This window comes from Aspergillus glaucus (genome assembly GCF_001890805.1).
Source record: "Aspergillus glaucus CBS 516.65 unplaced genomic scaffold ASPGLscaffold_6, whole genome shotgun sequence".
NCBI classification, from domain to species: Eukaryota; Fungi; Ascomycota; class Eurotiomycetes; order Eurotiales; family Aspergillaceae; genus Aspergillus; species Aspergillus glaucus.
Window position 1 is genome coordinate 319,607 of NW_019170458.1, and position 21,194 is coordinate 340,800.

At 49.0% G+C, this 21,194-nt stretch overlaps 10 protein-coding genes across 10 annotated transcripts; 5 read left to right on the forward strand and 5 right to left on the reverse strand.

Annotated features, from left to right (window-relative positions):
• Positions 1–259: 259 nt before the first annotated feature.
• On the forward strand, positions 260–2,684 carry ASPGLDRAFT_33866 (uncharacterized protein; the record flags this gene model as incomplete). The annotated part of the gene is made up of 8 exons (XM_022544372.1): positions 260–277; positions 325–891; positions 996–1,322; positions 1,372–1,535; positions 1,582–1,967; positions 2,017–2,140; positions 2,232–2,348; positions 2,372–2,684. 8 exons carry the CDS (start codon positions 260–262, stop codon positions 2,682–2,684), a joined length of 2,016 nt encoding a protein of 671 aa, XP_022402644.1.
• Positions 2,685–3,030: 346 nt separating this feature from the next.
• On the reverse strand, positions 3,031–3,794 carry ASPGLDRAFT_44921 (uncharacterized protein). Its single transcript, XM_022546120.1, has one exon. It carries the CDS (start codon positions 3,783–3,785, stop codon positions 3,366–3,368), a length of 420 nt encoding a protein of 139 aa, XP_022402645.1. The 5' UTR covers positions 3,786–3,794; the 3' UTR covers positions 3,031–3,365.
• A 225-nt stretch (positions 3,795–4,019) lies between these two features.
• ASPGLDRAFT_145880 (NADH:flavin oxidoreductase/NADH oxidase) lies at positions 4,020–5,844 on the reverse strand. The gene is made up of 3 exons (XM_022541867.1): positions 5,471–5,844; positions 5,368–5,415; positions 4,020–5,309 (listed from the first exon to the last, which is right to left on the reverse strand). Exons 1-3 carry the CDS (start codon positions 5,639–5,641, stop codon positions 4,272–4,274), a joined length of 1,257 nt encoding a protein of 418 aa, XP_022402646.1. The 5' UTR covers positions 5,642–5,844; the 3' UTR covers positions 4,020–4,271.
• A 78-nt stretch (positions 5,845–5,922) lies between these two features.
• Positions 5,923–7,681, forward strand: ASPGLDRAFT_80862 (argininosuccinate synthase; the record flags this gene model as incomplete). The annotated part of the gene is made up of 6 exons (XM_022550093.1): positions 5,923–6,216; positions 6,268–6,309; positions 6,365–6,385; positions 6,441–6,512; positions 6,564–6,635; positions 6,696–7,681. Exons 1-6 carry the CDS (start codon positions 6,159–6,161, stop codon positions 7,679–7,681), a joined length of 1,251 nt encoding a protein of 416 aa, XP_022402647.1. The 5' UTR covers positions 5,923–6,158.
• ASPGLDRAFT_1295496 (putative salicylate hydroxylase) lies at positions 7,578–9,517 on the reverse strand. The gene is made up of 3 exons (XM_022540900.1): positions 8,399–9,517; positions 8,014–8,348; positions 7,578–7,942 (listed from the first exon to the last, which is right to left on the reverse strand). Exons 1-3 carry the CDS (start codon positions 9,208–9,210, stop codon positions 7,902–7,904), a joined length of 1,188 nt encoding a protein of 395 aa, XP_022402648.1. The 5' UTR covers positions 9,211–9,517; the 3' UTR covers positions 7,578–7,901.
• A 5,389-nt stretch (positions 9,518–14,906) lies between these two features.
• On the forward strand, positions 14,907–16,026 carry ASPGLDRAFT_56518 (uncharacterized protein). The gene is made up of 3 exons (XM_022548202.1): positions 14,907–15,376; positions 15,439–15,647; positions 15,701–16,026. Exons 1-3 carry the CDS (start codon positions 14,926–14,928, stop codon positions 15,788–15,790), a joined length of 750 nt encoding a protein of 249 aa, XP_022402649.1. The 5' UTR covers positions 14,907–14,925; the 3' UTR covers positions 15,791–16,026.
• A 230-nt stretch (positions 16,027–16,256) lies between these two features.
• Positions 16,257–17,136, forward strand: ASPGLDRAFT_1296037 (LysM peptidoglycan-binding domain-containing protein). Its single transcript, XM_022540907.1, has 2 exons — positions 16,257–16,559; positions 16,679–17,136. The coding sequence occupies exons 1-2, from the start codon at positions 16,357–16,359 to the stop codon at positions 16,875–16,877; spliced, it is 402 nt and encodes a 133-aa protein (XP_022402650.1). The 5' UTR covers positions 16,257–16,356; the 3' UTR covers positions 16,878–17,136.
• Positions 17,137–18,102: 966 nt separating this feature from the next.
• Positions 18,103–18,954, forward strand: ASPGLDRAFT_65143 (uncharacterized protein; the record flags this gene model as incomplete). The annotated part of the gene is made up of 2 exons (XM_022548860.1): positions 18,103–18,831; positions 18,889–18,954. The coding sequence occupies 2 exons, from the start codon at positions 18,103–18,105 to the stop codon at positions 18,952–18,954; spliced, it is 795 nt and encodes a 264-aa protein (XP_022402651.1).
• An 815-nt stretch (positions 18,955–19,769) lies between these two features.
• On the reverse strand, positions 19,770–20,840 carry ASPGLDRAFT_1296377 (uncharacterized protein). The gene is made up of 2 exons (XM_022540910.1): positions 20,489–20,840; positions 19,770–20,326 (listed from the first exon to the last, which is right to left on the reverse strand). Exons 1-2 carry the CDS (start codon positions 20,713–20,715, stop codon positions 19,972–19,974), a joined length of 582 nt encoding a protein of 193 aa, XP_022402652.1. The 5' UTR covers positions 20,716–20,840; the 3' UTR covers positions 19,770–19,971.
• ASPGLDRAFT_44928 (uncharacterized protein) lies at positions 20,831–21,194 on the reverse strand (the record flags this gene model as incomplete). Its single annotated transcript, XM_022546121.1, has 1 exon — positions 20,831–21,194. A coding segment is annotated over one exon (228 nt), but the record flags the coding sequence as incomplete, so codon positions are not given.

Consider the following 21,194-nt stretch of genomic DNA (forward strand, 5'->3'; position numbering starts at 1 on the left):
CTTTACTCGAGGACATGCGAACACTAAAATAGTACGGTTCAGATTAACTTCCCCAGAACCCGACCCAGAACTAAGGATCAAATCTGCGGAGAAACCAACCCTACCATACCAGATCCGTCACCATCAAATTGACATCATCACCATCTTCAAACTATATACAAAATGCCCGCTCGCGACGACCCATGGCCAACACAAATACCCTTCACCTCCCCCCCCCCCCCATAACACATAATCCAAAACATAAACACCCACAACAACCATGCCAGGCAAGAATATCGTGCGTCAATAACAACGAACAACGGCAAGGGTTATTCCAATCTGCAGGATAAGGATCTCCCAAGGCAAATAGACGAAGCAGACCAATTCTCTCCCGATAGTTGGATTCCCCGCAGTTACAAACTCACTCGTCTAACCGGAAAACATCCATTGAATGCCGAAGTAAACCTCACCACTCTCTTCGACGGCGGCCTCATTACACCCTCACCAATACATTACGTCCGCAATCACGGCTCCGTCCCACATTTGCTCTGGGAAAATCATAAACTTGAGATCATCGCTGGTAAATGCCTACTCTTGGGAATGGACGAACTAAAAAACCAGTTCGAAAGCATCAACACCCCCATCTTCCTAGCCTGCGACGGGAACCGCAGAAAAGAACTCAACATGATGAAGAAAACCCGTGTCTTCAACTATACCGCAGCCGCAGCGGGGTGTTCGTATTGGAAGGGAGTCTTACCCCGCGACGTTTTACTAGCAGCGGACATTCAGCAACTTGCAAAAAGTAACCCGAATAAATCCTTCTGGGTAAACCATAAAGGCGCTGACGATCTCAGCGAAGGAAAATACGAAACATGTCTTCCACTCGACTACGCCCTCAATTCCAATAACGATGTGCTACTCGCCTACGAAATGAATGACCACCCCACCCCCCCCCAGACCACGGCTATCCCCTCCGCTTAATGCTCCCCGGCTGGGTAGGCGCTCAATCTGTAAAGTGGCTGAGCAAAATCTGGCTCACTGATTACGAAAGTGACAGCTACTACTACATCTACGATAACAGGCAACTCCCGAGTTTCATTGACGACCCCGAATCAGAGATCGCGCAGATCATGTACCGTCATCCGAGTACGATACGTACGACGCAGATGCTAAATTCTGTTATCGTTAGGCCTGCACAGGGGGAGAGGATTGATTTGGCGGGTTTGAGGAAGGGTGCGATGTATCGGGTTGAGGGGTATGCGTATAGTGGGAGTGGGAATGAGGTTGATCGGGTGGAGGTTAGTTTGGATGGGGGGTTTAGGTGGTTGTATTGTGTGCGGAAGGTGAGTTGGTTTGAAAAAGAGGGATAAGAGTTGTGCTGATAGCATGTAGTATCCCGATGCGCCGATTCGACGTGGAAGGAAATTCTGGACTTGGCTGCATTGGCATATTGATTTGCCGGTTAGCAGGTTTATTCGCGCGGAAAGTATTCTGGTTCGTGCGTTTGATGAGCATAAGAATACGCAGCCTCCGAAGCCTGTGTGGAATATCGAGGGGTAGCCTGTCTCCGTCCCTGTCCCTGATCTTTGTTAACACGACCAGAATGATGAACAACTGCTGGTACGAAGTCCGCCCCGAAACCCACGACTCCTCGGACACCTCAACATCCCTCCTCTTCCGCCACCCCGTCGACACCGGCACCAGCACAAACGGCTGGATGAAGCCCTCCACCTCCGAACAAATCGAATCCATCAAACAGAAGGCATCCGCCCCCGAGAAGCAATTCACCAGACAGGAGATCGAGAAACATAATACTGAGGATGACTGCTGGATCGTGGTTAATGGGAACGTATACGATGCGACTAGTGTGCTTGGTTGGCATCCTGGGGGTAAGGGAGCTATTTTGGCGCACGCAGGGGCTGTGAATATGGATACAACGGAGGATTTTGAGAGTATTCATGATAATTATGCGCAGGATAACTTGAAGGGTATGCATTCGCATTCAGACGATGTTAGGGCTGTGCTGATTATGGACAGAATGTATCATTGGAAAAGTCACGCAAAAAGCAATGGACCATATGAAGAAAGACGCAGAACAGAAAAAGGCAGAAAAATCACAAACAGAGAAAAAGGATCCTGAAGTTGCCTTAGACAAACACAAGTACGTCCCCACCAGCACACCCCTCATCCAAACCAAACCACTAATTGCCAACTCCTGCAGACGGACCCAAGCAACCCTAACCACCAAAAAGCGCCTCTCATCCGACACCCAACTATAAACCTTCACCCTTCCACCCCCCGCCAAAAAACTCGGCCTCTCAACAGGCCAACACATCCAACTCGGCTTCCACTTTGAAGACCGTCTCGTCGTGCGTCCATACACACCTACCAGACCAATCCTCGAAACCGAAGATGACGGCTCTTTCGACCTTGTTGTAAAAACATACTTCCCTGATGAGAACCAACCCGGCGGGACGATGAGTAATATCCTCGACTGTCTACGCGAGGGCGAGGAGGTTGAAGTTAAGGGGCCGTCAGGCGAAATTCGATACTTAGGGAACAGGCGGTTCGAGGTCGATGGCGACGAACACACGTTCAGCAACGTCACGTTGATCCTCGGCGGATCAGGCGTAACACCAGGCTACCAAATCATAGCCCGAATCCTCAAAACTACCGACGACAAGACGAAGAATCAAAGTCATTGATGCGAATAAATCAGAAAACGACATCTTACTTGCCGCTGACCTAGATGATTTTCCAAGAATCACGATGGTCGATTCCAGATTGCACATGTGTTATCTCATCCCAGTGATAACTGGAAAGGGTTAAAGGGACATGTTAATGAGGATATTATTAAGGAACATGCATTCAAGCCTACGGAGGGAAATGTGGCGCTGCTTTGTGGACCGCCGACTATGATTCAGAAGGCTGCGTTGCCGGCGTTGAAGGAGTGGGGGTATGATGAGGATAGGAATTTGTTTGGGTTTTAGTTTGTGGATTCTGGGTTGTATATATATTTCGCATCATTCATAGTCTGCAAATATTATGAATCTCGTACATTTTGGCCAATTGTCTCCTGGTAACTATCACGAAGCCCATGTAGAGTACATGCTGGTTTGATACTGCTATTTAATGTTTTATAGCACGTAACAATTCAGTAAAGAATGGTGGGCCGGACGGTCTTTCAATGTTTCCTCTTGATTCCCCACGCTATATATACACATGCCCATTCATCAATAGATTACAAACGCCACCGATAATCCCCCCGGTCCTGAGCAGCAAGCATCCCAAGATACCACAAGTCTAGCAAAGCAGTCGTCTGAGGCTGCTCATCCATCCCCCCTGTAGTAAAAGAAATCGGCTAAGCAAGCTCAAGATGACCCTCGTCATCCGTCCGCCGAAACGCAACTAATTCGTGAAGGTGGCTCATTGCCGCAAGCAAGATCACAGCTTGATTCATCATTTGGAGTGTGGACGATCTGACTGCGGTAGAGTCGACCACTGGCCGGACCCGGACGCTTATATTTCTCCCGCAATCTCAGTTCCTTCTCTAGAATTCCATTGATCACATCGTCGAGCTGATGGCCTTCAATATCATATTGAGCCTTTAGTCCGTTCGCTGCCACCCGCAGGATAGTAGGTGGCTGGTTCAAGAAGCCTGTTGGGTGGAAGCTCTGACCCTGGACCGTTTTCCCAAAGTCATACTGAAATAAACCCCTTTGACGATTATTAGGAATGCTGACCACAATATCCCCAAGACGAATATCATGTTTTCGACTTGGTGCACTGCCGCCGATGCCAACCATCAGGCCAATTCGAACATTCGGGAAGCTATGCATCATGTCTTCTGCCACTCATGCTGCGGAGGTGCCACATTCGCCCAGAGGCAAAACAGCAATAACCACATTATGCCTTCCGATCTTGCCCAGGGTATAGTCGCTTTTTTTTTGTGTCATGGGTGATAATCCGGGTAGTCGTGCTTTTCGTCCAAGAACACTTGAGCAGCAACATATTCGGCGGTGATGGCGCAAATCCAGCCAACCGTGTACTCCTTCGGGTCGGACATCACGAAACACTATTGATGAATCCATTCAAGCGTTGGAGCGACAAGTTCCCTTGGGCGCTTGAATCAATTCGCACTAATGTAGAGTATGCGGTGCTCTGTTCAGCCTCACTTGCCGTCTGGCAAGCGACAACCTTCTGCACGACAGGTATTTGAATAGAAACTCGGAATGTAAAATGATTTATGCATTCCGTTTAGTCACGTACGTCTATGTCTATATGTGCAACGTCTACTGCTGGCCCTTCTTTGACTTCAAGAACGGACCACCCCCACGAGTACTGAATCCCCACCGGATCTGGTTCGACATGGAAATCTCGACATCCAATTCCTCCGCCCAAGCCCAAGCCAACCCGGGGTTCTTTTGGAAGGCACGCCCGATAAGGACAAAGTCCAACCCGTCCGTCTCAAGAAGAAAGTTAGCCAGCTGCGCGGAGTTGATCATACCAACAGATCCAACGGCAATCTTGTTACCAACAGCCTTCTTTACAGCAACCGCGAACGGGGCTTGGAATGCAGGAGTGGCGTGAATGTGCTGGTCCTTGTGGACACCACCGGAGCTGACGTCGATCAGGTCAATGTCACCGCTGTCCGCGAGGGCCTCCGCGAGCTTGACGGTATCCTCAACACGCCAGCTGGGGTCGTTGGGGCGGGATTCCTCGAGCCAGTCGGTGGCAGAGACGCGCAGGAAGACGGGCATGTCCTGCGGGACGGATTCGCGGGTGAGCTTCGCGATTTCCAAGGTCAGGCGAATGCGGTTTTCGAAACTGCCTCCGTACTCATCGGTGCGCTTATTCACGGAGGGTGAAAGGAAGGACATGAGCAGGTAGCCGTGAGCATTGTGGATCTCGACGAAGTCCACGCCAGCGCGCACAGCACGCTTGACGGCGGCCACCCACGCACCCTTGAAGGCCTCGATGTCCTCCTTGGTCATCTGGTGCGGAACCGGGCAGTTGTCTGTGAAGGGCTCGCTGCCAGGGCCCTTGACGTTGTTGGGCCAGCCACCAACTTTCTCCGATGCGGCATCGTCAAACGAGAGCCAAGGGGCAACGGTGCTGGCTTTACGGCCGGCGTGCGCAATCTGCACACCGATGATCTGGTTCTGACTGTGCACGAATTCGACGATGCGGCGAAGAGGCTCGATCTGGGAGTCTTTCCAGAGACCAAGGTCTTCGGGAGTGATACGGCCTTCGGGTTGAACGGCGGTGGCCTCGACCATGAGGAAGCCGGGGCCACGCTGGGCAATACCACCCAGGTGAGCCATGTGCCACTGCATCCTTGTCAGTTACTGTTCTTTTTTTCTTGTGAATCCTTGCAAAGTAACTCACATCGGTCATATGTCCATCATCACCGGAGTATTGACAAAGCGGGGAAAGCTATGTTTGGCTCAGTCAGCGACATGTCCAACCAAGCAATGTCTCACGGGCTTACTCCGATGCGATTGTGGAAGGTAACACCCCTTAGCGACAGAGGCTGGAACAGCTTCGGGGGACCAGAGCCATCGGACTGGGGGATTGCTGCTGAGCCTGCGGGGGGGATTTGAGCGGGCGTGTAGTAGGAAATGCCCGTGGCGGCTTTGTTTTCGATGTCGGGGAACGGCATGGTCTCGTTATTCAGTATAGCAGATTTAAGGATGAGAATGGATTGTCAATATGCGCTGGGAGGACGGTGAGAGATATAGGAGAGATAGAGCTCCACCGGATTAGAAATTCAATTGTATCGTTGCAATGATGTCAGGCAATCAACCGCGGTACAAGCCGTGTCGGTATATACTTCTAGCTTTTGGTAGTATGGTTATTTTTGTCATGCCTACAGGGACAAAATATATATATATGAGGCGTATTCTGCATAGTAAGTAATTGTCTGCATTCTATATACTGGATGAGCGCCACCTTCCTAATATGGCATAAATAGCTTATGCTCACTTATGTCCACTTATACTCCTCTTATCTAATTTATGCAACCCCTCACTCTTATCTTATCAGTGAACCGATTTCGGCGAGCCAAGGCCGCCCACCGCCCGCACCCGCACTTTGTCCCGCCAATTTTTTTATCTACGCCGCCGTGACTCAACTCCTCTTCTCTCCTCGATTCATCCAATACAACCAATTCTCTCAAAATGGGCAAGGGAACTCTCGTCTGCGCTTTCTCTGGTGGTCTCGACACCAGCATCATCCGTATGTCTTTGTTATCTGCATAGGATGTTGAACGCCGCTAATGTGTTATAGTCAAGTACCTCATTGACGATGGGTGGGATGTTATCTCTTTCAGTGAGTGCCCTCATACTACTTAACCATTGATACAGACAGATGCTAATGAGAACAGCCGCCGATGTTGGTCAGGAAGGTAAGAAGCAGGACACCATCGCGACACCGGAAATGTTCTAACAATCCCCCCCCAGAGGACTTCGATGCTATCCGCGAGAAGGCCTTGAAGCTCGGTGCTAAGAAGGCTGAGGTTGTCGACCTGCGTCGTATGTATTCATTGGACCAGCATAGTCGAGCATGGTGGCTAACTTGAGCAGGGGAATTCGTCGAGGAGCTTTGCTTCCCCGCCATCGCCTGTAACGCCATCTACGAGAACGTTTACCTCTTGGGTATGTCGACTGAATTGGATGGATTATATAACAAACACGTCGGAAATTGACAGAATATAGGAACTTCTCTTGCTCGTCCCGTCATCGCTCGTGCTCAGATTGAGATCGCCAAGCGCGAGGGCGCCGTTGCCGTCTCTCACGGCTGCACCGGCAAGGGTAACGACCAGGTCCGTTTCGAGCTTGCTTTCTACGCCCTGAAGCCCGACATCCAGGTCATTGCCCCGTGGCGTGACCCTGTCTTCTACAACCGCTTCGCCGGCCGTAACGCCCTGCTCGACTATGCCGCTGAGAAGGACATCCCCGTCACCTCCACCAAGTCCAAGCCCTGGAGTATGGACGAGAACTTGGCCCACTGCTCGTATGAGGCTGGTATCCTGGAGGACCCTAACACCACTCCTCCTTCCGACATGTGGAAGTTGACTGTCGACCCTCTCAAGGCCCCTGAGCAGCCTGAGGACTTCATCGTCCACTTCGAGAAGGGTATCCCCGTCAAGCTCGAGTACACCGAGAACGGCCAGCAGAAGACCGTTACCGACTCTGTCGAGCTTTTCCTCACCGCCAACGCCATTGCCCGTCGCAACGGTGTCGGTCGTATTGACATTGTTGAGAACCGTTTCATTGGTATCAAGTCTCGTGGCTGCTACGAGACCCCTGGTCTCACTCTTCTGCGCGCCGCTCACGTTGACCTTGAGGGTCTCGTCATGGACCGTGAAGTCCGTGCTCTCCGTGACCAGTTCGTCACCGTCAACTACTCCAAGATCCTCTACAACGGTCTCTACTTCTCCCCCGAGCGCGAGTTCCTCGAGTCCTCCATCACCACCTCTCAGAAGTCCGTCAACGGCCAGGTCCGCTGCCGGGCCTACAAGGGCTGCGTCTCCGTCCTCGGCCGTTCGTCCGAGACCGAGAAGCTGTACGACATGTCCGAGTCCAGCATGGACGAGATTGGTGACTTCTCTCCCGCTGAGACCACCGGCTTCATTACCGTCTCTGCTATCCGTCTCAAGAAGTACGGCCAGATGAAGGCTGCTGCTAATGAGAGGCTGTAAAATCAGATGGTTTGATCATGTGTTCTATATGAGATGAGCATTTAATGTGTAACGCAATAAAAAGCATATGTTTGGTAGCATTCAAGTGTCTTTTGATATTCAACTGGAATCCGATGCTGTAAACCCGTATATTCAAATGATATTATAATGCTCGCTGGCAAACAAAACTGTACTTTGGTACGATCCCTCCTGGTGCATCCTGGCATTACTCCCCCCGCCTTCACAGGTATGCGCTCGCCTTGGACTCACCACCGCTAACCTCTGCTCAAGTTAGCCTCACTCCAACACCACACAGCCAAACAAGCTCAAAAATAAAGAGAAAATGAACTCACCCCTCCAAGCCCCCAACGCCGCCTTCTCCGCATCCCACCCCCACAAAAACCTCTGCGTCTCACGGTCATTCCACCGATCCGGATTCTTACCACTCTCCCTCATCGACGCGCGGAACTGCTCATCACGCGCAATCTGCTCTGGCCCATCAGGGAAGTGCAGCAGGGTGCGATTCTCGGTACCAGACTGCTGGACTGTTTCGGCGCGCTGCTTGCGAGATTGCTCGTAGGCGAATAGGGCGAGGGGAATTTGGTGGCGGGAATCTATGGTTGAGAGGAGGATGCCTAGGGCTGCGGCATCTTCGACGGCTTGGGCGGCGCCTTGGGCGACGTAGGGGCTGTTTCTGTTAGTTTTATTGGGAAAGAAATGGGGAGGAGAGGAACCGACAGCATGGGATGGCATGCATCGCCGATAAGAGCGACAGATCCACGAATCCAGGTCTTCAACGGTGAGTGCAGACACAACTTCCACTCCAGGACATCATCATCAGGAACCAAGTCAATCAACTTGGTAACCTTACTATCCCACCCCCGATAATCATCAACCATCCTCTGCTTCGACCCCTTTGTCGTCCACGACTCCTCCACCCCATGCCGATCCGGATGAATCAATACAACATTATACAACTCATGCTTCCGCAACGGATACGCAATAACATGCTTATGCGGCCCAATCCACCTCGTCGCCTGCGGCTCCTGAATAAGCCCCCTCAACTCCGGGTCCGCCTCCATAACACTCCGCTCGAGCATAATCCGATACGCAGCATCGCCTGTCGGCTGCGCTTTGATACTATTGTCTTCGAGCAACTTCGCGCGGATACCAGATTTGATCCCGTCAGCCCCGATCACGATGTCACCCTGGACGATTTCGCCGCTGGCAAGGGTTACGGATGGGGATGGGGGGTCGAAGGTTACGTCTATTACGAGGGAGTTTTCGCGGAGGGTGACTGTGGGTTGGGCTAGAGCGCGGTCGATGAGTGCGTTGTGCAGGTCTGCGCGGTGGATGACTGCTTGTTGGCCGTAGGTTTTGTTGACGGGCATTGTGTTTAGGAAGGTGCCGTCTTGCCAACGGCGCACGTGGATGTGCTCGAGACCGACGTCTTGGGCGTGGATTAGGTCGGAGATGCCCCATTCTGGCACTTTTAGCTGTGAGTTCAGGCAGAGAGAGGGGTAGTGCTTACTGTCGAAGAGTCTCAACATGTTAGGGGAAACTTGGATACCCGCACCGACTTCGGCGAGCTATGGATGTTAATCTCTGCATACACATCTTACTTAGATGTATTGCATGCATACCTTTGGCGCAGCCTCAAGAATCGTGACATTATGTCCACGCATACCCAGTGTCAGGGCAGCGGCCATACCACCGATACCTGCGACTCATGAGCAAGTGCTTACATCTCGGAAAAGGGTGTGCATACCGGCCCTAGATAAAAATTAGCATCAGATCAATAATCGGGATACGGCAAACTCACCCAACCACAACAACCTCAAGAGGCATCTTCGCTCTCGGAAAAGCCATGTCGAAAGCGCAATTAATTACCTCGCGATCAAAGTATCGTATCACAAGAAAGCGAACAGTTTCCCGAAGCAGTGGAGCAGAGCAAGATCCGAGGAAAAGAAAAAGGAACAAATGTCCTCACTACAACAGGAGAATTTCGCCCGGACAAGAATCTACAGACTAAGACTAAAGAAAGAAGAATTGAAGACAGGTCAAGCTACTACTATATATCCGAACCCCGTGGATAACTAGCTCAACGAACGGAACGGCGGCAGAAAAACCTTTTCTCCACATCCCATGGCAATCCTGGACAGGGTTACGAATAGGTCCTCTTATTTTTCCTATTCCGGTCTCCGTCTTGGCCTATCATTGATAAAATTTCTTGTTTCGAGGGTTGTCTCCGAGTTACTGCTATTGTGGTTATGCAGCTCGGCTGCGGGCATACATACTCAACTTCAACTATACAGCATTCATTCAACATACTACAGTCTGTACAAGTAGAACCAATTTTCAATCCACAAAGAAAAAAGAAATACGATCATCACACGCCAATATAATCCATAATCCTTGCCCCCGTATTCGCCGCTCGGTAAACCCCGTGCGTGCTCGAGGATTCTGGTTCCATATCAACGCCCTCGCCCGGCTGTTGTGGTCGCCGCTCATCTGCCGATACCCACCTCCAACCACACAATCTCCTCACCCCCAAAACATATCCTAGAACTCGTGTCTGCGGTTTCCGAAAATGGAATGTATAGGTAATTGATGCTGATGATCAATTAAAGGAGGCGGAGAATGGAAATGTGGTGGGTGGTGGTGTTGGCGAGACGTCGGTAATGGTTGGAGGAGACAACTGCCGATGGGGGTGATTTTGATATCAGGTTGAGGTAAGGAGTTATGTCTATGAGTCTGAACATTTGGAATTGGAGAGTGTTACTGTACTGAGATTTTGTATCACTTTCGTGGCCGGTTTCGCATTTTTGGGTAGTGATTGATTCACTTATTGCTGTGATCTCTCATTTCTCGCATTCTAGTCCTCCGGATATTGTAATGAGTGAAGGTATCACTCTAGGAAAGACATAGCAAGGCCTATTCCTGTAAATTAGAGGGCAAGTAAGGATTAGTGTTTCCATAAGGTGTCAGGAATCAGTTATGTTTTTCCCCGTTCTTCCTAGTAATTCCATCCACGACACATGGGACAAACTTCGCCGGGCCTGCCAGTGTTGTAGCTCCTTGCAGGTGTTACCAAGGGCTAACACTGATACTTTAGTAAGACTTGACACCTATCACCGCAATCCCTCACAATGCTTTGCCGCATCGTATGGTGCTGGCGATATGAGGCTGATCGGCCTAGATAATTTTACAGGCGACAGAATAAAGTCTAGCAGAACATCCGCAGTTAGCAGATAAGATGGTGAGAGCGATTTCAGCGTTTTGAATTGGCAGAAATCGATTCCATCCATGCCGCACGCCTCCTCTTTCACACTGGGCAGTTTGAACTCAAGCAGTCAGAGCTGACTGCTTAGCGGGTGTGCAAGGCTGCTGCAGTTCTGGACATGGCTATGTACACCAAGCCATCCATCTGTGCTGCCTTTCCCTTCGCGGCGAACGCTGTCGCACAAGAGGATAGCGGCGTACGCGATAGTGCTGGTTCCAAGGGCGAAAATACGGTTGATTTTTGGTGGCCTATGGATCCGTTCAAACGAGACTGGATGTTTTGACTTTGTCGACCTCCTAAACGCGATGCCGTTGTGTGTATGCACTAGCACTGTTACCCAAGACCTGTTATAGTCATATCTTAAATTGGTTGTAGCAGCCGCACGAGAGAGCCATGGAATCTTAGCGAAGCTTTTCCTTTGATTTAACATGCCCATTGGTTAGAGACTCGCCCGGAGGAGAGAATCAGGAAGCTTATGTGCAGCTTTACATTCAATGGCATATAGTAAGCTTCGGTCGTTGCCGCCCCGAAGGTATATGTAGTTGTGATCAGCTGGAATTGGTCGTGTGCAATCTATCACACCTCGCTCACAGGATTCCCCAATGATGACTCACCCCATGTAGTTGCCAGGATGACCACGTTGTAGAATATAACATCGCTCCGACCACGATTGCGCGTATGTTGCAAATTTTAGTCCCTATGGTTTCGTCTGCGTCTCGAAAAGCTTGTCTGATTTGATACCTTGATATTATAACCCGAGGCCGAGACACAACTGCGATTGCTGCTATCGTAACCATGCTCATACATGAAGACCACTGCCTGAAGTGCTCGAGCATCGTATTCTCTAAGTGTCATGATCTTGCATACAAAGAGCAAGTGTTTTAATGAAAGCCAGCCTTTGGCGCATGAAAAACTTTGAGGTCTATCTATGCACTATATATCGAGCAGTCTCAAAAGCGAGAGCCCTTTTTGAAGATATTGTTTTCGCAGACGTGGAGCCCGAAGACGCGAACTTGATTCTGGACTCATTCGATAACGACCCCCAGGTAGAGAAACTTCATCCTAGGTAACACCTTGCGCTCTATCGTATCATCATCAGAAATTCAGATAATGCTAGAGCTCACTACAATTCCGTTACCAAGATTCTGCGATTCAGAATAATGCCTACGCTCGTGCATGAAGTGCACCAAATTTGGGTGAAGCAAGAACTCTCGGACATACAGCCACTTTTCTATCAAAGCAAGAATATGACCATCAAACCACAACCCACCTCCATATAGATATCGATATGTATATATATTATTATATAGGGGTATATGATGGACATATAATAGATATTTAATAAGAAATCGATATATTTACTATATAGATGGCTTGAAATATCAATATGATAAGCTGAGCATGCGATTGTAAGGGTGATACTGAGTGGTGATTAAGCATGGAGACTAACTAGTTAGCCATATATTGCCTAGTACCTTCCTATTTTGGCTCTAGTGCGGCTTTTGCGGCTTAATCCACACCAATCCGCGCCGAATGCAACTCTAGAAGCAACCAAGGCCCATGGTCCCTGGTACAACACCTCGCTTGACAATTAGCCAATATCCTACCAGCGGACCCATCCGAGGGTTTTGAAAGCACAATACAGACGACCAGTAGCCAGTTCCCAGGCTGAATAGAAGTGCTACCAGGTCCAGAGGCCCTAGCAGCTGCACAAGCTCTTTCTCCTGGAATGGCAATCTGGTCAGACGGCTCAAGATTAGAGAATGGCAGATGCGGAGCAGGACTGGCATGGCAAGAACCAGGAGGAGCTTGGAAAACCTGGGGATTCCCATTGGGCAAGGGGTACGAGGTCTTTGATGCAGAGCTTCTTGGAGTTGTACAAGCACTCCAGGTAGCATGGAAGGCAGGGGATCAGAGACCAGTCACTATCCTGCTGAACTCCCAAGCCGCCATTAAAAGGCTGCAACATACCCAGCCAGGGCCAGGTCAAGCACTGGTAATCCAAGCACATGTTATAGCCAAGAGACTACACACCCAAGGTCACCAACCCATCATCCAGTGGGTTCCGGGACACGCAGGGGTAGAAGGAAATGAGAGAGCTGACCAGGCAGCAAAGCAAGCAGTTGGTAAGCCTCCAGGAAGGGGTCCAAAAGAGATCTCTCTGGCTTTCATCCAGAGAACCCGGACGGAGGCCATTACAGTACAAAAGCAGAGATGGCTCACCAGGGAGCTTAACCAGCGATCCAAACAGGACCAATGAATGTACATGCCACAGAAGAACTGGTGGCTGAGCCTGATTAGACGGTTGCATGATCTCCATTCTACGAATCAATCGGGAGAACTATTGGTTTCGATATTTTCAGCTGAAGGCCACGATATCTGGGGGCCTCAGTTCTTTTTTGGATCATTCTGTTCGATAGGTAGAGTGGTCATCAACACTGTCGATCTGCGTAGTTGAGATTTACCAACTAGGGCCACTCCATTGCAGCCCGACAAAGCTGCATACCAAAATCACATTGACCCACATACGTGCTTGCAGATCTCTGTCCTGCTACGACTGGAAACCGGTCATATGCATCATTGTGATTGGCATCTCGCATTGCAGTTTGTTTGACGGTGACTTCTTGATTGAAAATGCACGGTAGATCATACTCTTCTCGAACACTTGTAGCAGTGTGATGTAACAGTGCAGCAATAGGAACCTATAATAGAAACGCTGACGTGCTATGTTGCATCTCAATGCCTTCGAGGTTCCAGATATAAAGGACAGGGGTAATGAAGAAACGTGAGGGCTAGTAGAGATCTCAGTATGTATATCATTACATCATCCTTGTCAAAAGAACCGATCATCTAGCATTACCCGATTCTCTGGACCACAACGGAAATGAACAGGTAATGAATGGCTAAACCTTTGTCACAATACCCAGTCTGATTCAGGTACAGAGATCCGAACAACTGGATGAATCCAATTAGGAAGATTGCCCACGGTACTTGCCGCCTGATGCCACCGCATGCCGGTGAAAAATTTGTGATAGCTTTCCAACACTTTACCTGGGTACTAAAAATAATGATAGAGTGGGAATCGCCAGACCATGCTTGGCTTGGCGACTGTATAACACTGCAGTTTGATAAGGGAGAATTAAAAACGGCCAAAAATGTGCCCCTCGAGCTGCCGAACGGGCTAAGTCTTACATATGGGGATTCTCCAATGGCTTATTCGGGCTCTACGATCTGCCAGAGTTCAACATGATCTATCTTCTCGGGTTCTTCTTAGGTACGTCAGTAATTTCCTGTTGTTTCACAATCTCTAACAACCAAAGTAACATTGATTTCTTCAACTATATTGGCCAGGTTCTTAAACCGGTCATGCTTCATGCCCTTGTGGACCATCCAGGACCATTCCGCCACTCAATCTCTTGTATAGAGTAACCACTGCTAGTGACCTGCGAGTCAGATCTGTGAGGCTATTGACAGTTTCATTCATCTTCAACGGTCGCAGTGATATCCTAGTAAAAATCAGCACCCAAACTTGACATTCCGGTTTTCCACTGACCGTCCAGTAATCTTGAGGAAAGGAGGGTTGGAAGATCCGTCAGTCGCCTTGGCGAGAGTGGCGGATAACAACAATGTGTACTACCTCCAATCCCATCCTCTTTAGTATTCTTGATAGGAGTGTAGGCATGGTCACGCGGGTAGAGGAAGAACTGCAGAAATTATAGAATTGAAATGGGATCTAGTAATCTATCCTTGCCTGGGGTCAGCGGCTATTACAAACTACGAACCATTGCTCTATAGACTTATATACTGGCAGATATATTTCAAATTATTAATTATTATCTTTCCATGATGCGGTGTTATTAACTCGGAGTCCGAATCTGATACCCCGGATTACCGTAATCCGTCGACGTCATACGAACTTATAAGACCACCACGACGTTCAATCAATCCACTTCAGTTATAATCCAAGCCTCCAACTTTCTCAATGTCTCCCACAACCCCAAAAACAATCGCCATCATCGCCGGGGCAGGCCCAGGCACCGGCGCAGCAATTGCGCGCCGCTTTGCCCGTGGGTATCCTGTCGTACTGTTAGCACGTTCCCAGGCCTCACTGGACCCATTGGTTCGCGACATCCAGAAGAACAACGGGTCCGCGCTAGCGTTCCCAACAGACGTGACAGATATTTCGAGCATGAACCGCGCTGTGGCGGATACCAAGGCACAATTGGGCAAGGATGTGCGCGTTGCCGCGGCTATTTTTAATATGGCCAGCAAATTCACCCGCAAGGGGTTTTTGGATTCGACCCCGGAGGAATATTTGGGGAGTCTCCAGGCCACTGTCAACGGGGCTTACAATTTCAGTCAAGCGGTGCTGCCGTTGATGCTTGGCTCTGGTTCCAATGAGCAGTCGCATCCGCCGGCTTTGATTTTCACTGGTACCTCAATCCTTTTATCCAATTATTGACTATTAAGAACAATTACTAATGGTATCTTCTAGGAGCAACTGCCGCCCTCAAAGGAGGCAATGGACTCGGTTCATTCGCCATGAGCAAATTTGCCGTTCGAGCGATGGCACAGTCGCTAGCCCGCGAATTCGGGCCCAAGGGTATTCATGTGGCGCATGCTATAGTAGATGGCATCATTGACACGGAACAAACAAAAGGCTTCCATGAGGAAATGCCTGGGTCTAAGATTAGCCCAGATCAAGTGAGTGTCTGCTCCTCGCGAGAATGTGTGCTGGTATTTAACCATTGGTACAGATTGCGGAGGCATATTGGTATTTGCATACGCAGACAAAGACCTCGTTTACGCATGAACTGGATCTTCGGCCTTATTGTGAAAGCTGGTAAGGAATGTAGGTAACATGCTCGAAGACTTAACCTTCTCTAAGTATGCCTTTGAACCATTCTTGTATTCGTGAGATGGCCATGGTGACATGGGACGGAAATAAATGAATTAAGAGACAGTTCAATTTGCAGATACATAAATATGCATTTCTCATTGCAGCAATAATGCCGTGCAGAGACGATTCTATTCTTCAAGTAGCTGTGGGGAATCTGCAGCAATGGCCCGCTGAACGCCCCGGCCCGTCCCGTCCTTCACCTGATTTGCAATCCCTTTCCTTCAACATCAATTCTTATTGCTGTTTCTCAGAGATTATGTATTATCTCGCAACCAGAATCTTCCAAAATGAGCACTCCATATATTGGAGGTAAATCTCCTTCCTAGAGATAAGCTTTTTTACCTTTCGAATAACAGCATACCGGGTGTATGCAATGCAACACAAGCGAGGTCGTATGCGATCATGCCGGTGATATCGACGACGACATTACGGTACGGAAGGAGTTTCATGTGACACCCGTTACCGGTCTGCTGCAATTGGCGGAGGTGGAAGCGGCCGTCGATCAGGCCAAGCATGCATTATCTCCAGGCAAACCAGGTATTCTGTCTGCCTTCTCAGTGTGCCATTCATGAAGTCAAGGCAAACGAGACATGTACCTCCATCGTGGATTCTCTGGGCCATACGGTGTCGACAGCCACCTTTCGATCGTGGAATCCCAGCATCAATGTAGACTGCTCCAATGTTGATGCTTTTGTTGGTGACTATCTTTGCGTTAGGTGAGATCTTCAAGTATTATGGGATGGCCAGCACGATGAATCTAAATGTCACTCGGACGGTCAATCGGACTACCACGTATGTTCTCGTGTCCATATATGAATATCTGCTAACATACCAGTCACTTCTTCTACTCGTACCCCTCCATCACCACTACAACAGCCACATACAATGCCACCAACTACCAGCTCACCCAAAAATACACCCTCTGCGAGCAGGCATTGGCCTACTGCAGCATCACCTCCGCCGACGAACTCAACGAATACATAGAACGGACTGTGTGGGTCGAGAAACAACGGCTGGGTGTGCACGGGGTCTGAGTTTGGCGATTGCTGCAGCAATTATGGATACTGATGAGTTTTCCTTGAGGCTATAATGTTCGGATGCTAATCGTGGATAGTGGGTCAACTAGCGAGTACTGCTCTTCGGTCCGCCAACCGACATTTATCCTTCCTTCAAGATAGTATTATTCTCATCTATTCTCTTTCATCTCTTCTTTTATCCTTGTTATTCATTATAAAATTATACTATATAATACAATGTCCGGAACAATCCAGCACTGGCCCGGTGGAATCCCCCCCCCCCCCTCCATTCTCGTCCATCCAGAGGGTCGCATGTCCGCCAACGCCGTTCTCTAGTCCAGCAATGGACGTCGGCCGACCAGCCTTTTCGGGATGTATGTCCATCTATTCAACTTTTCCATTTCATCAATGAGGCTATTATTCTAATAAGATAGTCTTATCATGATCGGGCTTCATTACCGAATTCCCCCAAAGACTATCCACCCGCATCTAAACCCATCTCACCAGCCAGCCCTCATCGCCTCTTGTCATCTTAACACCGGTAGATGCCCACCACCCCCTGAACCGCGCCCGCTTGATCAAACTGCTCATTCTACTACATCGCTTCGAGGGCAACCGCGGCCATGTTATCGGGGAATACAAATCGACTATCCCCATCTTTGCTGATGATGTCGAGTTCTATGCCCCTGGATATCTTGCTATGGAGTCTGAAGGACGGGCTGCAGAGTATGACCCGGATCTTTTGTTGAGACGCCTTATGGATTGAAGACTTAAAGTCATGGTTTATGGATATCATTCCGTTAAGTAAATAAAATGAGATATTATACCCTGTCGGTGCGATACACAATAAAGACATACTCAATCCAATCTTTATTCTATTATAACAAAATCACATAACTCATGCAACCTGCTTCTAATACCCCTGACAATCAAAATATACATAAAAACAGGAAACTCATTTAATATTCAGACCACATATCTACCCTCCGTCGATAGAAATATCCAATTACTATGTAATTGGGGATCTACTGCTAAAGAGTGCGAAAATTACTGTTGAAAATAAAATCAATAATGTTTCGGCCCTTCGGGCACTATTTTGACTCCGATCCCGGAACCCTGGATAATCAATATGACGTTGCATCATCATCGACAACCTTGAATTCAATTTCAATTCTCCACAGATGTATAAATCCTCCCCTTTCCCTCTCCAGACATCCATTGCACAAAAATCATACATCCCACCATGTCCGGCAAACTCCGCGACAATGTCTCCCGCATCAAGGAGCCCTCGCCCCTTGGAAAATCCCTCTTCGTGGGCCTCCGCGCAGCAGACGTCTTCTGGCAATACAACCTTCTCACACGAGGATGGGGCCTCCGTCTGATCGAGAAACTTGGTGGCCAGGCCGTGTCGCCTTTACACGTCTTCAACCCTTTATCCGTCACCCGTCTACAGCCTTACTACGGATTAGTTAGTCTGTTGTCTATTGGTAGCAGCGTGAAGCAAATCATCCACATCATCTTTGTCTCTGAGCAGTCCATGAGCCTTGGATCTGGTGTTGCTATTCCCGCTTTCAATACTATCTATAACACCGTGAATACCTTACTTTCGCTGTGGGCGGTGACGTCGCCGGTTTCTTCGGTTCCTGAATTGGGCACTTTGACCGATACTTTCTCTTCCTCTCCGTTGGTTGCAGTCGGACTGGGTGCCTACACAGTTGGTCTGCTGGTCGAAGCAGTCTCGGAGTTCCAGCGCAAGGGTTTCAAGCAGGATCCCAAGAATCAAGGAAAGCCTTACGGCGGGGGGTTGTTCTCACTAGCTACCAACATCAACTACGGAGGCTACGCTGTTTGGCGAGCTGGGTATGCAATGGTATGTGGTGGATTTGCTTGGGCAGCGACGACTTTTGGTTTCTTCTTCTATGATTTCGCATTCCGCGGGGTTCCGGTTTTGGAAGAGTATATGACGCAAAGAGTAAGCCTAGTTTTCTTTCTGGCTCGTCCTGATGTTTACTGACCAATGATGTTCCAGTACGGCGATGCGTACAAGCAGATCAAATCCCGCGTTCGGTATTCTCTGATTCCGGGGATTTGGTAGGGAATTCATTACACGATACGTTGCAAAAATGTCATGTAATGGATGGGAGAAGTCATACATTCGGCCATTCAGCCTCCGCGTTTGTCAGCTCGGACTAGAGTATTCCTGCATTGCATCAATCTAAACATTCATTCTTTAACAGTCCTGAGTAGCAATTACCACTATTTACTACTCCGTTCTACGTCCACTGTGTTACAATGCAATCCCGCCTACCCCACTTCATCCGCTCCATTTCCTCTACCTCCACCCCAAAGACCCCTTTACCAATCCTGATCTGCGGAAAAAGCCCCCGCGTCGCTTCAGCCGTAACCGCCGGCTTGCGGCCTGACTATGATGGTAAATCCCTTCCTCCCTCAATCACCCCGTAACCAAGCCTCACTGTACTCCGTATATCATGACCTTAATCGCATGATTAATTCAATTAATTAATTGACTGGTAACCCCCCCCCCCCAAAAAAATAGTAATCCATTCCATATCATCCCCCCAAGCGGGCACACTTGACATCCCCGCCTTCCTCCGCCGCGGTGGTGATACTACTGCTTCCGTTTCCCTGGGTGCCACGGCCCCGACGGCCACGCCTGTAGCTGTCTTGGTTGGCGGTGGGTATAGCATGGAAGATATGGACTCAATGCGCGAGGCATGTCGCGGCCTTGATCCTGTTATTTGGTTGAAGGTGGGGAAGGAGGATATGTCGGGCCCACTGCCGCCGTTGGAAGTGTATGGGGCGGAGGTGGGGAGGAGGGCGAGGGAAAATTTGAATGGGTTGCGGGATCGGGGGGAGTTGGGGGGTGGTGGGATCTATCATATTTAGGATGTTGGGTTGGGATCGTTGTAACTACACAGTGTATTTTGGGGTGTACGGGTAAATTTATGGGATAAGTGCTTGGTCAAATCATGAATGGGATAACGTATTTCCCAAGCGACCCGCCACCCCAAGCGACCCGCCACCCTACCGCCTACCCTACTCTTTTGAACGCATTTTTAACCACATTAACGCCAGTATATTAGGTAAAGAACTATCTGTGAGGGCAATGGTTTGACCTGTGTCCTTCCTGTCCGCATATGCTACATTTTGGTAGCTTCCTTCTCGCAGGAACTGGCAAATTAGGTGAAATTGGTGCTTCTGCAGGGATGGGTCTTGGTGCTTCAATTGCTTCTATAGGATGCTGTATGATCTGCTGGCTCTCCTGAACAGTCATTCCACCCTCATTTAGTATCTGTCTATTAGATCGTCGGCGCTTTTGCTTCTGCTTCTCATGGGCAGCATGTAATTTGCGTGCTTCAACCTCTAGTAGAGCAGTTGAATGCATTTGGATCTCACAGGCCTTGAGAACTTGGTTGATTTGCTGCTTCAGCGGGCTTGGAGGGCTTCTTGAGCGCTGCTTTAGCAAAGCCTTAATTGAACTAGCCTGCCGCTGAAGTTGTATAGGATTTTGAGGTGTCTTTGGTGAAAACTGGCTTGATTGACTTATTGGACGACTACCCGGGGGTGATGGTGTTTGGAGTATAATATCAAGCTTTGAAAGCACTCACTCTGGGTTATATGGCACTAAACCAGCTCCTGCAAAGCTATTTTGAATAGTCTGAGATTGGAAAGCTTCCACACGAGCAATTGGGTAGGCGGCAAGAAAGTCAAACTTGTCAATATGGTTGAACCCAAGCCGCATCTGGTTCTCAACTAGCCGGCTGTACGCACGCTTTAAAGGAGCAAAACACCCAATATCAAGTGGTTGCAGAAGATGTGAAGAGTGTGCTGGCATGCAAATTGGTATAATATTGTTCTCTTTGCAAACTTGGTCGAATTTAGGAGTTAAATGACTCCCATGGCCATCAAGGATTAAAAGTTGATATTTCCCATGTGTACGACTAGTTGTCGCTGGAATGAAGTGTTTTTGAAGCCATCGAAGTCCAATTTCATCAGTAGTCCATCCATTTGGACTTGTTTCAAAGCGCCAGTCATATGGGAGATCATCGAACCAGCCTTTAATAAGGACCTTGCCCTTGAAGATAATCACTGGTGGAAGCACCCACCCAGAGGCATTAATTGTTTCAATGGCTGTAACCCACTCGCGATTTCCAGGTTGTAAAAGTGAGCGCCGACCATAGTATTCAGATCAAGTAATAACCTTAGCAGTTGCTGTGAGGCCCATTGCAAAGCCTGTCTCATCAAAGTTATAGATATCCTCCTGAAGGATACCATTCTCTTTGATTGTACAAAGAACACAGTCAAACCACTCCT